General features: G+C 36.9%; 1 protein-coding gene across 7 annotated transcripts in view; it reads left to right on the forward strand.

Moving 5' to 3' along the window:
* Positions 1–9,959, forward strand: part of fmnl2a (formin-like 2a) — a 356,613-nt gene extending 346,654 nt beyond the window's left edge. For 2 of the 7 annotated variants that reach the window (XM_039757422.1, XM_039757426.1), the window contains 3 exons: positions 611–734; positions 1,523–1,654; positions 7,969–8,057. In XM_039757422.1, the coding sequence (XP_039613356.1) occupies positions 611–734; positions 1,523–1,614 (216 nt within the window). In that variant the 3' untranslated portion in view covers positions 1,615–1,654; positions 7,969–8,057. Of the gene's footprint in view, positions 1–610; positions 735–1,522; positions 1,655–7,351; positions 7,449–7,968 lie in introns of all 7 variants that reach the window. The other 5 variants (XM_039757421.1, XM_039757425.1, XM_039757419.1 and 2 more) reach the window with 3 other exon arrangements.
* Positions 9,960–15,683: the final 5,724 nt, after the last annotated feature.

The raw sequence follows: 15,683 nt of genomic DNA on the forward strand, positions 1-15,683 counted from the left end.
ATATGATTACTGAAACACTGCAGTAAAGTAAGAAAAGACACAAAGGGTTATGAGGTAAAATCATTAATACTCTAAATTAGTCCACACATGCTGACTGTTTCTACATTCAACATACAGTATGTAATCAAGCAAAAATCTTACATTGGTGTGTTTTAGTGAGCAATTTAGTTGGACGTTCAATTTTGAATTCATCACAGCACAGCATCAGACTTCACTTTATTGGCCAGGTACACTAATGTGTACTAGGAAGGTGTCTTGATAGTACTGGGGCAACATATAAGGGCAATACAGAATACAAAAGGTAAAATATAAAATATGATGCAGTATACAAGGGCAATACAAAAAAAGATAAAGTAGGATTAGAATGTCCAGGTAGTCTATGTGTGCAGGTATACATACAGTAGATACTGAGCAGAAGCTCAGACCTGATTACTCAAAAAGCTCAAACTTGACACACCAGTTACTTGTTCTTTTTAATAAATAAATAAATAACAATTTCAGCTATTGTAGGATGGTCTACATGGTACTTGTGAGAAAGATTTGTCACATTATTTACATTTTTAAATACATGGAAAAAAATGTATAAATGTATATCTTTCCCTACAAACAGTCCCCTTCACACAAAAATAAGAGGCAACAGCAAGAGTTAATTGCAGAGCTGAGGCGGAAGCAAGTTAAAGATAACAGACACGTTTACGAGGGAAAAGATGGAGCTATTGAGGACATCATTACAGGTGAGTGTAACGTGCATAGAAATTAGAACAAGAGTCTGAAAATATACTTTTTATGTGTAAGGGGTTTTGAAAACTCTTGTTAAGTCACTATGTATTACAATTCACTAACCATTTTCCTCATCAGGAAAAAATGGTTTAAAAATGAATGAAGGTGAGATCTAGTCACAAATGTGCAAGTGTGTATTACAAAAAAACACACAAACCTACTTCTGTGTGTCAGGCATAGTTCTTTACACACGCCACCTGATTTGAGCAAATATTTAATTCTTAGAACCTGAGCTTGGCTGTGACCAGTAACCTCTAACTTACAGATGAATGATTAACTTTTATTTAGCATGGCTACATTTTAAGTAATGCCACAGTATTTTGCTGTTTAGGCAAAGTGGGCCAAAGTGACACAGCTTATGGAGTATTTCTAAACAGGTTAAAAAGTAATCGTTACTCATTGCTGTACTTCCCTTGATGTTCCCCCAGCCCGGCTCTGCTGCATATACTGTGTTAATGATGCACTTTATTGTTTCATCAGTGCTGCTTGCATTGTTTTAATTGAACAGCTGGCATTGTTACTTTAGAGCCTGATCAATTAAAGATCAAATCTGACTCATTCTGTTTTAATACCTGTTTTAATAACTAATTACATTTAAAGTGTCATGTTTAAAATGATATTTTCAATTCAGATTTTAACAGTACTGAGTTCAAGTCTTTTGTAGTTTTCTAACAAAGTACTAAAAATGTGGTGTTTGCTACTTACCATGTTCTGTCTTGTCTGGCTGTTGTTTTCAATGCAGTGCTGAAGACAGTCCCCTTTACTGCCCGAACAGCCAAGCGTGGCTCTCGCTTTTTCTGCGATCCCGTTCACACTGAGGAGTTCCATTACTAAAATTAATCACTTCCTCAGCTGATGCTCTTAAAAGGTTTCTGTACGTTGAAACTTGTTGTATGCTTGTTTTTTTTTCTCCCACTGTTAATGTTTTTTTTTTTTAATTTAAAAGACCACCTTGGTGTTTAACATTTGTGTCTGGTGTTCTGTGAGATTATTTTTTCCCCATTGCATGCCACCTGGCATGAAATTCCAAGACCATGGAAGAAACTCCACGTTGTTTCCATGAGTGTGTCAGCATGAGATGCCATTGTCATCACACGGTTCATCTGACTTGACTTCTGTATATTGTGTGTTGTTTTTCTCATGAGAGAGCAAAGGATAATGTCACAACATTTCAATTTGCAATTAAGAAATTCAGCATGGGCTAGGACTTAGTGTTCCATTTTTCAAATTAGTAACAATTTCTCTACTATGAGTTTTTATTAAAATTGCTCATAATGGGTTGTTTGTCAATCTATTTTATCAGAAAATATTTTTTCCCTTATACTTAAAATGCTGTGGCTAATCAGGTACCGTAAATTAATCTGAGCTAAAATTAAGTAAACGAATATCGCTGCCACTGACTAATTGGTCTAAATGCACAACAAGTACTCATGTAAGTCAGATTTTTTTTCCTATTGTAGTAATGAAGAAATGTTAAATATTTAATTTGTACATGTGGCATTATACTTGCTTTCCTAATATTGACTTATCACTGGGAAATTAAATGTTCATGAAGCACTAGTGTGACTTATGCATGTCTGTTAGATCTGTGGTGTTTATTTCTGTTGATTTGTGCTTTTTGTGTCATTTACTCAACTCTTTTTCCTGCACAATTTTACCTGTCTGTAAAATTTGCACTTTTATCTCTTGCTTTGTGTACAAAAACAGTGCATGGGGTGAAAGTTAAAAATGTCAATTTGCATGCGAGTCATCAGGGAAAACTCTTATCCTTGAGGAGCTTTCTTAGTAACACTTAATGCATACAAAAGCCTGTCTATTGTCACTTGAAGAAGAAATACGCATACTGTGGCACTATGCTGTATAATACCAAGAAAATGAAAGATGCAAAGAGCAATTCCAGTCAGCAATCCGTTAAGTGTTACTCTCAAAATCTGAAAATCAGTTTTGCTTATATTGTGTTGTAAGATATTTCCTGATAAAGACATTTTTGAAATTGGGACATGCATCATAAGTGAGGCATAAAGATGCTGCTGGATCTGTACTGTTATCCAGATGTACTGTATAGTTTCATAAAAATCCTGTATTCAAATGATTTTGTGCATCTCAAATTCTAACTCTTAAAATAGTGCAGCAACTATGAACTCAATTATAAAATGCATCTTGCTACAAACACTTTAAGCAAAAATAGAGCACTTAATTATTTGGTAAAACGATTGACTGACATAAAATTAACATGTAAAATCCGTAACAGTAAGACGTCTCCGTGTATGTTCTGAGCTAAAAAAGGCCAAATCGGCTTACAGTTTCTATTGACATAGTTTTCCATGTTCTATTATCTCTTGTTTTTCTCTTAAAACAGTTAAACCTCTTTCTAAGAATCTTTTCCAATTTGTTATTTCCCTTTTCTCCTAAGCTCATCAGGACTGACTCAAGTTGTATCCAGAAAATAACGCTGGTATCAGTCTGCTTATTGAGCAATGTGAAACATCTCGTCTCGTCCATTCTAGGCATGGTTTCTAATCTGCCTACATGTCAGTTACGTGATTGACAAGTTGTAGTTCAAATATTGAGTGCTGTAGTCTCTTTGGGAAATAATATACTTTTAACAGAAGATATGCAGAAATACAAACATTGAGAAAAAGTTTGTGAACTGTATACAGTTATTCCTCATATTCATGCACTTTGACCCAAAATGTGATCTGATTCTCACCAAGGTTGTCATAATAGATACAAGGAATATGGTTAAACAGATAACATGAAAAAGGATTATGCTATTTTGTGTCTTTGTCAAACACACTAATATAACCCCTCACTGCTTTTGTTAGAAAAGATATACATACGTGTAGAATCTGGCTACTCAGAGTTGTCTTCCAGCCAATTGCTGCTCTTAAACAGATTTATTTCCAGTTTTCTACTACATTTGTTTTTAATATCCCACTGCATTTATTCATTTGTCATAGGAATTGAACAAGTATAGCTACTTTTTTATATCTCCGAGTTTCTTTTTTTATTCTTTAGTGACTAAGGCCATTGCTAATCAACGTACCCGTTTAACTGGCACTATAACTGCTCTTTTTTATTGCTTTTTTGTGGAGCTGCCTGTGTCTGCTCTGTTGTCAATACTTGAATATGACAAAAAATAACCGCTTCTCTTCAGTTTCATTGGCAAGTCCTTTTATATTTTTTGTCATAGGTTTTAATACACAGTAGCCAAATGTTTCAAGTTCTTTTAATTTTTTTCTATACCATTTCCATTAAATGTATAATTCAAAATGAGCAGACACTGAATCAAATGACAATGAATCCTCAAGAGGAGTTGAAGCTTCAGTTATGTTTTCACTTTTATGATCATTAGCACAAGGTTAAACAATTAAAACATTTTCAAAGAATTAACAGCAAAATTATAATAAGAAAACCTAGTCATCTGTCAACTTTCAGTCAAATAATTAAAATGTTTTGGAAAAATTTCTGTAATATTATTCTAAAGAGGGTTGCAGTAAAGTTGGAGTCCACCCCAGCAAGCATTGGGTACAAGGCAGGAACAATCCCTGGACGGAGCAAAAGTCCATCATAGGGTGAAAACACACACGGGCCAATGTAGCATCACTAGACCACTTAACCTGCATGTCTTTGGACAGTGGGAGGAAACTGGAATACCCATAGAAAACCCAAGCAGACATGGAGAACAGGGAAACTCCACCCGGGATATGAACACAGACAGACTACCTTGAAGCGAGGCAGCTTCTATATAATCTAATGTTCATGAATTCCTCATAAGAAAATTCAGAATAAGTGTAGTATTCATGGGAGCGATGAAAAAAATGCTCATCTCAAGTTTGCTAAAGTCATGAAAACTGAGACGCAAGGAAATGTGTACATGAAATTGTGAGTTTTTGCCTGCAACCTTTGTAGCTGTCCAAAAAGAAACATCACATTCCAAAAAAGAAGCAATGTGAAGGCGATAGAGTAGTTTGGCATAGCTTTTTAACATCAAGACCTGCCATAAGGAAGGTTCTTCAATTGCCAGTTCCTCCATTATTATTTTTTCATTTGCTCTTCTTTTCATTTCTTAATATGATTTACCATCTTTCAGATAACATGTCCTGTCTTAGACTTTCTCTTGACTTCTTTCCCTCCAATTTATTCTTCCTCACTATTTTCAACAGTCAATCTCCTCTTAGTACATGTCCCTTCCAGTTTTGTTACATTCTTCTCTGTTTCACAGAATAAATGATTCTGAAGAGTACTGGAAAACTCTAAAGAAGAACTTTAGGATATTTCTTTTTGAGTTGAAACTTAACAAAATGGGCATTACGCAGCATAACATCAAAAGTAAACACATGAGTAAACATAAGGAAAACTTTTTTTTATTGTCACTATTTTATTTTGGCTGAGTTAAACACCTTACTGTCAGCTGAGATATTTTGATACAAACGAAACTGAGCAGTTATTGCCACATGGATCAAAAAATATTAATAAGTCAGAACAAAATTCATTAAAAGCAATGTGTGAGATTCACCATAAAGTTCAGGGAACATCAGACTAAAGTCTCAACTGTTAGAGCATACTTGTTTCAATAAGAACAGGTAAATGCCTGATGAGTGTGCTCAATAAAGACTTTGTTTCTGAATTGTTTCATTGGACTCTCATTTGTTATAGGCCAAGCTGATGTCACATAATGTGACATCTAGTCGTAGGGTATGTCAGGCAATGGATCATGACAGTTTACATAACTGAAAATCACTGGACGTTTCTAACTTAGCAACTGCATTATGACTTACTAGCATAGTTTTGCTTGCCCCTTTTCCCTGACAGCCAATAGTTTACTACCTGATATGAGCCATTGCTGTATGAAGGTTTTACAGTTTAGTCACAATCTCTGGCACATAAAACACAAGACATCGCACTGATGAGCTTGTCTTCTGTTTGTGAGGTCCAATACTCCTGTGTACCTTATTCCTCATCGCCACATTATATGCATTGTATTTGCAGAGGAGCAAATGACTACAGACAAAACTGATTTTGTCGAGGCGAGTCACAGACTAGTTACAGTGAGTTGATGGGTATGTCACATTATACAGGGTGAGGCAGAAAGGACAGAGGACGTCTTTGAAATGGCTAGGACTCACCACTAGGTGGAGTGACAGATGTGCGGTAGGTGGCGTTAGGTTCATGAAGTCTTAGCATTTTTTTAATTTTCTTTTTAGTTGAAGCCATGGAGCCGTGGACGATAGAACACCGCGTTTTTGCGTACGACTCTTTTGTCAAGAACAACCAATCTATTACCGCAGTTCAGCGTGAGTTTCGTTGCAATATCAATATTCACAGAAATAAAGCTGTTCCCGCTCGTAACACTATCCTACATTGGGTTAAAGCACTTCATACACGAGGTACACTAATGAACAAAAGACCGCCAGGGGCTACACGAACGGCACGTACCCCTGAAAATGTGGAAAGCGTACAACTAGCCCTGCTGCGCAGTCCAAGTCGATCTGCTCGGAAGCATTCTTCTGAACTTGGCCTCCGTGATCGTTCGGTAAGGCGTATTTTGCATTTAGACCTGCATTTCCATCCCTACAAATTGTCAAATGCTATTTCAATATGAACTCAAATCTTTCAATAAATTTCTTTGTAAGAAACAATTAACAATTTTGTGATTTTGTGATTTTGTAAAAAAAAAGTCTGTCCTTTTTGCCTCACCCTGTATGACTGCCTTCGTAGGAGTGCAACGCCAAATACCCCGACTCGCTAGAATTATGCAAAGAAAGGCAGTGACTGAAAAACTTTGGAAAAGGTGTCTAATGTGACATGCCCTTTAGAAGAAAATCAGATCACATGTTGGTTAATCTAATGGAAAGACTACACAGGCATTTTCTTCTTTAAATATTGCAAGACTCATTTTTGTTTGATATTAAGCTATGCTTTTAAAACCTGGGCACCAATAACATAATTTTTCATATCATATTTAGTTTGCATAGTTTTCATTCAAGAAAGTACATTTCCATTTAACCTATTCTATAAATTGTAAATGAACATGTTTAACAGACATTTCAGAGTAATCCGTAGGAAATGGATTCAAAACAACATGATGTGGCCATTTTGAACATGTAAGTGAATGAGCATTAAACATCTTTGAATGTTTCCAAAACCATTTTTGGTCAGTTGCAAGTGACATAAATATGGCTTCAGTTATGCCTTGGTGTGGTTCTCCAGACAGCAGCATGCATACGGAATTGAAACAGATTTATTTCTCGGAATGCATTTTTTCCTTTTTTCTTTTTTTTTTTGTAATTTGCTTGATTCATCGTTGATTTCCTTCAGGTGGCATTTATGTTCTCTTGCTGGTCAATTTCCAAAGCAGCTTGGGTTGGGTTTTACTTTTCAGATGCCCTGTCTGAACCCGTAACAGCTGCCCTGCCCTCTCCTTCGCTCCTAATCTCTCTGCCTGCTGGCTGTCTTGCTGCCACAGCTGATGTAGAGCAAGGTCTGCAAGGAACACTTAGGAAATTTTCTTAAATGTTCATCCTATTTTTTTAAAACTTAACCATCATTTTGTGTTTTCTTCATTTAGCCCTAAAGAAGAATAATATAACTAAATTTCCAAATGTTCACTCGAGGGTAAGGATTTCTTCTAGCACACCGGTGGTGGTGGATGAAACACAGACTTGGCAAGCATCAATTTTTTACCTAATTTCAATTTCTGTACAAAAGTATTTTAGAATTAGGTCACAGACTGAATTTGTTACTAGATCATTGCCTGTTTGGAATATTTCCCGTAAAGCATGATTCCTTTAAACATCAAAACTACCTGACCTTTACTTATTTTGAAAATTTAATTATAAAGCACCTCAAATATTACAAAAATCATTTTTATAAAGGGCACATGACTTATAACAGCTTTCCAAACTGTTCCTGCTAGTGCTGCCTATTGACGTTTTGAAGGATTTAATAGCTGCTAAGCTTCACCATGATTTGATACATGCAGAATGTGTATAAATACACGTAATCTAAGAAATGTCAAATCAATGAAGGCCTTCTCTGATAAGTAAAAAGAAAAATCTATACTGTTTCCATCTAACTCAAGCTGCTTTGTCTGACTTGACTTGCTGATTTTTAAAAAAACAAACAAAAAAAACCAATTATATAGAAAATGAAATTAACTTTCCTCCTTGATTCCTTCATTGACAGATCTTAGGAATCAACCCTACCGACGAGCTGATGCGGTGAGGAGAAGTGTGAGGCGACGCTTTGATGACCAGACCTTGCGCTCAATGAGCAATTCAGAAGTCGCCATGTGAGCGGGAGAAATGTGTGTGTCAGGACAAGTGAGTGCTTGTGAGCGAATGTCGTGCCCTCTGGGTGAAGAGTTAAGTCCCAGCGAATCTGCAGACGTGATCCAGTTTGGGGGAAACTGAGGAAGACAAGGGGAACTCAGGCTCTCGTTTAGAGTCTGGGAGAAAAAAAAAGAAAAAACGAAACAAAACCTGCACGAGCATTTTGAAGCCAAGTGCCTAAATTAAGATGATCTGTTGTTTACTAAAAGCAATATGACTCAACCCGGCTTTACATTTTAATTTTGAGCATCAATAGTTCTTTGCAAACCTGAGACTTAGACACACACGTCTGTATACTTTTTCAGTTTTAAGAATGTAATGGCCAAAGTTTCCTGATTCTTCAGAAAGGTGTTTTCCCCCATAACAGCTTTGTTACTACAGTACATTCCGGTGCTAATACATTAAAGAAGTGTGCTTTTAATGGCACATTCTCATTAGCTGTTTATTACCCAAGGGCTAATGGGGTGCTACTCATATCACTAGTGTCATGAACGACACAAAGCAACGATGCAACCAGGTATCCATCACTCAAGCACTGGTGCAAAATAATCAATCTTAACACTTCTACACTCATCACTGCACGCCACACACTAACAGAATGTTACAAAACTGGCCAATTTGGATCTCTCTCTCTTAAAATTAAGACAAAAGGATGTTAAATGTGAATTGTATATAGGATCCTCTGTATTAAGGTATTAACATCTCATTAAGCAGTGTTATCTAGGCTTTCCAAGGACCAATATTTTAAAACTGTACAGTTCTAGGCAGTATCTACGCAAGTTGACCTCAAGTGCCATGCCTGCCCGGTGCAAAATAATCAATTAATTTTTTATATGATTCCATATTTGATGCACCGTAGACTCGGATGACCTTTGGGAAATTTGCTCTTAAAAAAAAGTTTGTTACACAAAAACAAGGCATGGCACTTCAGACTGCTTTGGTAGCATAGCAAATAAGGACTGGAGTCTGTTTTTGTTTTTATCTCTAAAAAAAAATAAAATACGTGCTTTGCTAACAACTAAATCTCATTGAGTCATTCGATATGTTTATAGTAAAAGGTATAATGTATAGTATTTAACCACTGAACTTTATTTCATGTTGCTCATGTGAACCACTTTGTGTCATTGGCATTTTTTTACAATGTGTAGTTATATTAAGGAAAGAAAAACTTTTCTAAAATGTACAGATATTTTGCTACAAATTGGTGCAGTTTTTATGTTTGTTTGTTTTTTTTTAAACTTCTCTTTAATCCTTACATAGCAAATGGTTAATATTGTACATATTGTTTAAGAGCAAATGGACACAGCGCCCTATGCTAAACAATCTGAATGTTATTTTAACTTATAGTTTTTTTTTCTTTGGTTTGTATATTTAACGAAAATGTCAGAAAAAAAATTGGTTTTGCTTTAATAGACCAGACCTACATAAATTACTCAACTTTTCCTTTAAAAGATGAAAATTAACGGTTCAACTTCAATTGTACTTTATGTGCAAAATGGAACATGCCAAGATTTTTAGTCGTTTTATGCCTAACGATAAATAGGCATTATACCGTGGATGTTAAAGATGACAGGTTTCTAAAACTAAAAGCTGTATTACTGGTCATTTGACCCTAAATTTACCATTTTATAGCATGTGCATTATTAACAAATACACATCAGATAGGTAAATATAATTCTTGACATTTTACAAGGAAATTCATCTTTAAATAACAATATTGGCATGTTCTAAATATATTTAAAAGACTCCTGCTTAATTGCATTATTAAAGTAGATTTTAATAAAGCAAATTTCAAGTAAGATCTGGTTTCTCTATGGCTTTGAGCAAATAAACTATTTACACTACTATGATGTCACTGACTGTCATTCTTCACAATACATAGGCCTATGCAGAAAAATATACGACATGTCACATTATGGCATACCTGCTGGTGTGTCTTCTCGGTGGAGTCAACTTTTGGCTGTGGCCCTAAGACAAGAGAATATGTCACTTTCTAACATGATTGCAGGTCTCTAAATTGATGAGTCTTTGTGATTGTATTGCCAATGGACAGGCATGCCAAGTAGGACTTACATTTGCCTTGTGTGTTTTACTGCTGAGATAACTTAGAGCTCCTTGGGACTTGCAGTTGCTTTCATAAATGAAATGAAATTCCACTTAATCCAGACCAGGAGCACCTATCTCAACCAGCATAAGGCGCAAAGCAGGAACAAACTCTGAACAGGGTGCCAGAGTGAAAACACACACACCCTATGGCCAATTTAGTGTCACCAGTTTACCTAACCTGTATGTCTTTGGACAGTGAGGAGAAACTGGAGAACCCAGAGGAAACCCAAACAGACACAAGGAGAACATGCAAACTCCACACAGGGATGTCCCAGGACACAAACCCTGGTTTCCTTACTGCTACGCAGGAACATTACCCTAAATTGAAAATGACTAATCTAATTGTTTCTACTGTCCCTGTCCCGACTGATCGGGCATATAGCCCACCATTTCTTTACAGCTTTCCACTGAACACTAGGTAGATGCGAGATGAATTACATAAAGGATGATTGGTTCATAACCCTTCTCCCTTTGAGGCCACCCATTGACATGCTCAACTCTATTGCACCTTCTCCACCCAATCATAACCAGAAAGATGGCTCCTATTTGGTGATTTGATATGAGTGTGGATGGGTCTTCTTCTCGAGTGCCATGCCTTTCTCAGTATTACTAATTCTGTTGCAGCTGAACAAGAGAAATAACCAAAACAGCAGATTAAATCTGGTTGTGCTGTACAGTAAAAACTTGGGCCCTTGAACAATAAAAAGAATTCATGCTGTAAGATCGATCGACAGTCATATTCTTATTTTACAAGTCTTAATTATAAAAGGTGAAGGTGCTAATTTAAATTAGTGATAAGAAAGACTAAACATTGTGCAGCTTTTGAGGCTTCTTCCTGATTGTGCTGGAAAAAGTTTCAGAGCAGCAAAAACAGTGACATCTGGTGGTATAGAAAAAACATTACAACTATGACGCCAAGACAGCCCACAGTTTCAATCTGCCAAGTGCATTAAAAGTCCAGAAATGTTATGTGCTATGCAACTAGTCATTTTGATCTTACGATAATTACGTTGTTAATAAAACACTGCACTGTAATTGTACATGTCAGTATGTGCAACAATTTTCTACAATAATGTTTAAAATTGCTGTCTAAACATGCAGTTTGTTGCTGTAATAGCAACCATTATGAACACATTGTAAGTCAACACTAATTAATAATTATGTGGCAACCTTTTCATGTGAGGGGAATTTTTGCTGTGAGGTAATGTGAAAGATAATTTTTTCATCACTGTTTCGGGAAGATTAATGCTAAGAGACAAAGGTAATCATAACAGGGTTTAGGAATGTGCTTGTGAAATAAGGTAAAGTGAAAGGGACTGTGTACGTGGGAGTTAATGGAATCGGCTTACCGTAGCCTACAGTATTCAAGACATGTTATAAGCTCCACTACATAAGAAAAGCAGAGTATTTGTTGGATAACAGATTGAAATGTTCCCACACTTCTGATTGCTTTTTCTACTTTTGGACTCCTTATTTAATTCAATTTCATGTCAGTTCAACATGAGATGTAGTTTCACAAACTCTTTTATAGCATGTGGGATAGTGTAAAACTTTGAAGTAGTCCAAGGATTCCAGGTGTTTCTGTGACATTTGAAGTTGTACAGTAGATGTCATCAGACACGTCACCGTCGCTTTTGTTAAACGATACAAGATTTAAAGCTTCAATGTCAAATGTCCCGTCCCTAATTTAAATATTCTCTGCATTGGATGAACATCTTAATCTGCTGAAATGCAGTGTCAGTCTAGCACATGGGAGACCTTTGATAAACTGACTTTAAGTCTGCCGTGTCAAGCTAACAATCAGTCAGTTGACTTTAACTATATATGGTTTTTTAAGTTACCATGACAATGTCTGTGAAATACCCTGCTTGCTGTGAACACAACTGTCTAAAGCCAGTTGCAGTTGCAGACATCTTCCTTCATTTGTGTTTATTATGCCTGTTGCTTGATGTGAGTGGCAGATATGGAGAAACGAAACGTGATACTGGATATTGCTGCTAGCAATCTGTGATTCATTCAGACTGCAATAAATCAATTGTGTATGCCGTCTGGATGTATCATAGATACACAGTGCCTTCAGAAGGTATTCAGACCCTTTCATTCTTGGCTTTTTTTTATGTTGCATCCTTATGATAAAATTGTTTAAATTCACTTTTCCCCCACATCAAGTAACGCTTAATAAATACCCAAACAAACACGGGAATTTAGAAATTATTGCAAAATTAAACTGAAATATCACATTAACACAACAATCCAGATCCTTTACTCATACTTTGTTGAAGCCCTTTGGCAGTGATTCCAGACTGGGGTCTTCTTGAGTTTGACACAACAAGCTTTACACACCTGGATTTGGGGATTTTCTGCCATTCTTCCAAACAGATTCTCTCTCAAGCTCTGTCAGATTGGATGGAGAACATTGTTGTTCAACTGGGTTTAAGTTTGGGGTCGTTCCTGACACCTTAAGGACTACTACACTACTAAGACTATTCCTTGGATCACCTGAGGTTTCTTGCTCTAATAACAAGCCGTACTCCTTACAGATTGTCCTATTTTTCCCGACACGACGAAATAACCAGTAAACAGTGGACAGGAATGTAAACTCAAACACGGATATATTGTAATTGGAAAAGACAAACAAATATTCAATAACTTAGATATGTGCGTGCAAAATACCACCATCCCAAAGACACCAGTGACTAATTACTATATAAAAACATGAATATACAAATATTTACGTTGAACCCTCCCTTGCCCCTAAACAATAAATAAAAACATGTGACACAAATACAAACACAGATTATTTAAACACAGCAATTGAAATGTGGTGAAAAATGAGTCCAAAATAAAGTCCAACGGTATTGATACTGGCTGTAGTGTAATTGTGTTCCTTCCCAAAAACAAAAACGTCCTCACTGTGACAGTCCTGGCAATGGCTGGTATGAATCCAAACGCCGGGGTTTCTCGGTTCTGGCTGTCGTGGTGATGAATCGGAGTTGAAAAAAGCAAGCAGTGGAATGACGCAATAAACGAATCTCTCTTCTGTCCTTTTCCCGGTTTTCTGCGGTAGCGACCTGCGCCACCACCACCTAATCAAAGCACCATGATGCTTCTACATTGATGGATTAAAGGCTAGAAGTCCACGTGACTGTCATCATCAAGTCCTTCTATGTGAACCTTGAATACAATGAGGGCTGATCATTTATGTTTTAGGGGGCTAGGTGGTCTCTTGGTCTGGAACCCCTGCAGATTTTAATTTTTCTCCAGCCATCTGGACTTTTTTTTTTTTTTGTTTTTTTCTGTCCTTCCTGGCCATCGGACCTTACTTTTATTCTGTGTTAATGAGTTTTGTCTTATTTTAATTCTTATTTATTTTATCTTTTTTCTCTTTCTTCATCATGTAAAGCTACATTATTTGTATGAAAATGTGCTATAGAAATAAATGTTGTTGTTGTAAACAGCAATGATGAGTTTGTAAATGATCAGGTAAATGGTCACCTTTCTCCTCTTGATTTATCTCACCTGTCTTTCTCCTCACCTCTCCATCCTCCTTTGCCTTTCACTCCTCTTTTTTAAATACACAATGTCCCAGATGTTTCAGGTGAGTTTGACTGGCAATTTCTGTCTCTGAGTTGCAGTCTCTCTCCATCATCCTTCCCCTTTTCATTTACAGGGACAGCATTCAGTGACGCACATGTAACGGACAGTAAATGTGACGATGAAATGAAAAACGCTCGGCACAAACACAGAACATACTATTATTATGTAGCCCCGCTACAAGCTCTCCCTCAACGCTGACCAGTCTCCCAGTCCCTGCCACTGAACACAACCCCACACCATGATGCTCATACTACCATGCTTCAATGTTGGTTTGGTATTTAAGAGGTAATGAGCGGTGCCTCGTTTGCTCCAGACATGATACTAATCTAGGTTTCATCAGACCAGAGAATCTGGTTTCTGACAGTCACCTTACCATAATATCTCTGAAAAGGATGGATGTTTACAGTAACGACAACATTTATTTCTATAGCACATTTTCATACAAATGATGTAGCTTAAAGTGTTTTACAAGATGAAGAAAGAAAAGTTTATAAAAAATAGAAATATAAAAATAAGATTAGGCAATACTAAATAAAAAAGAATAAAGTAAGGTCTGATGGCTGGAAGGACAGAAAAAAAACAAACTCCAGAGGGATGGAGAAAAAAAATGCAGGGGTTCAGAAACCACAAGACCACCCAGACCCCACTGGGCAATGATGATGTTTAATGATTACATCCATCAATCCAGGGACGCACCCATTCCAGCCAGCATCGGGTGCGAGGCAGAAACAATCCCTGGGCAGGGCATCAGCTCATCGGAATATAAATACGAGCACATACATACACTAGCATCACTTTAGCATCACCAAATCCCCAGACCTGCATGTCCTTGGAAGGAATCTGGAGCACACAGTGGAAACCCCCAAGAAAACATTAAAACTCCAGGCAGAGAATACCAGGGATGTGACTCTACTGAGAGGCAGCAGCGCTGCCCCTCTGCCACCATGCCACCCCCACATGTGTTATTATTAACAGTACTAATTATTTAATTGAAGCTAATTTATCTGTAAAATGTAACATACATGCTTTAACACATTTCATTATGAAAGCGATATCAAGTATAAATACAAGGATTCTAAATGTGGAGAGAGCTAGAATATCGTAAATTTAATGTGCTCTGTGTGGCAATCGTTGCCTGCCGCTGCTGTCACCGCAGCAGGAAGCCCCAGAGGCACGTAGTGATTAACAAATGGGTCAGTTGTAAGATGATGTTCAAGACATTCTACTTTAATGATAAAAAACTGAGATTAAACTTGAATTTTCCACTTTAATCACAAAATAGTCCCTCATTTTTTTTTCTCTGTGGCTCAAAAATATTCTGATGCTGTTGTAAAGGTGCACAAAAAAAAAAAAAAACACAGCACAGAAGATGATATGTGAACCCTTTAAAATGTATCCCAGATGGGGAATATGCAACGCTTGTATTGACTATGTGAGAAACGGATGAAGAAAAGCACCACAAATGCATTTGTATGTCAGCTTCACCCCATCAAACCATTCATCAAATATTTGTAGGATGTGCAAAGCGGCTTTATGTCACATTCTGACGTCACGTTCCAACTTGAACACGTTGCACACCCTGATTTTTTTTTTTTTGCTGGTACTGCAACTCGCGCATGCATCATGTTAATTTCTAAGGGGACGTGTCAAATGAATGCTGGGAACACGTGGCAGCCATGATGTGTGTGCATACGTGTTCTGAGTGTTAACTATGAATGAGCCCTAAGAGCCCATTACATGCCTTTTTGCAAACTCCAAGTGGGTTTTCATGTATCGTTTGGTCATTGGGCCACAAAGCCTAGATTATTGGAGTGCTGCAGTGATGGTTGTCCTTCTGGAAGCTTCTCCAGATTTCACACAGATTCT

Source organism: Polypterus senegalus, chromosome 6 (assembly GCF_016835505.1).
Source record: "Polypterus senegalus isolate Bchr_013 chromosome 6, ASM1683550v1, whole genome shotgun sequence".
In the NCBI taxonomy this organism is placed as follows: Eukaryota; Metazoa; Chordata; class Cladistia; order Polypteriformes; family Polypteridae; genus Polypterus; species Polypterus senegalus.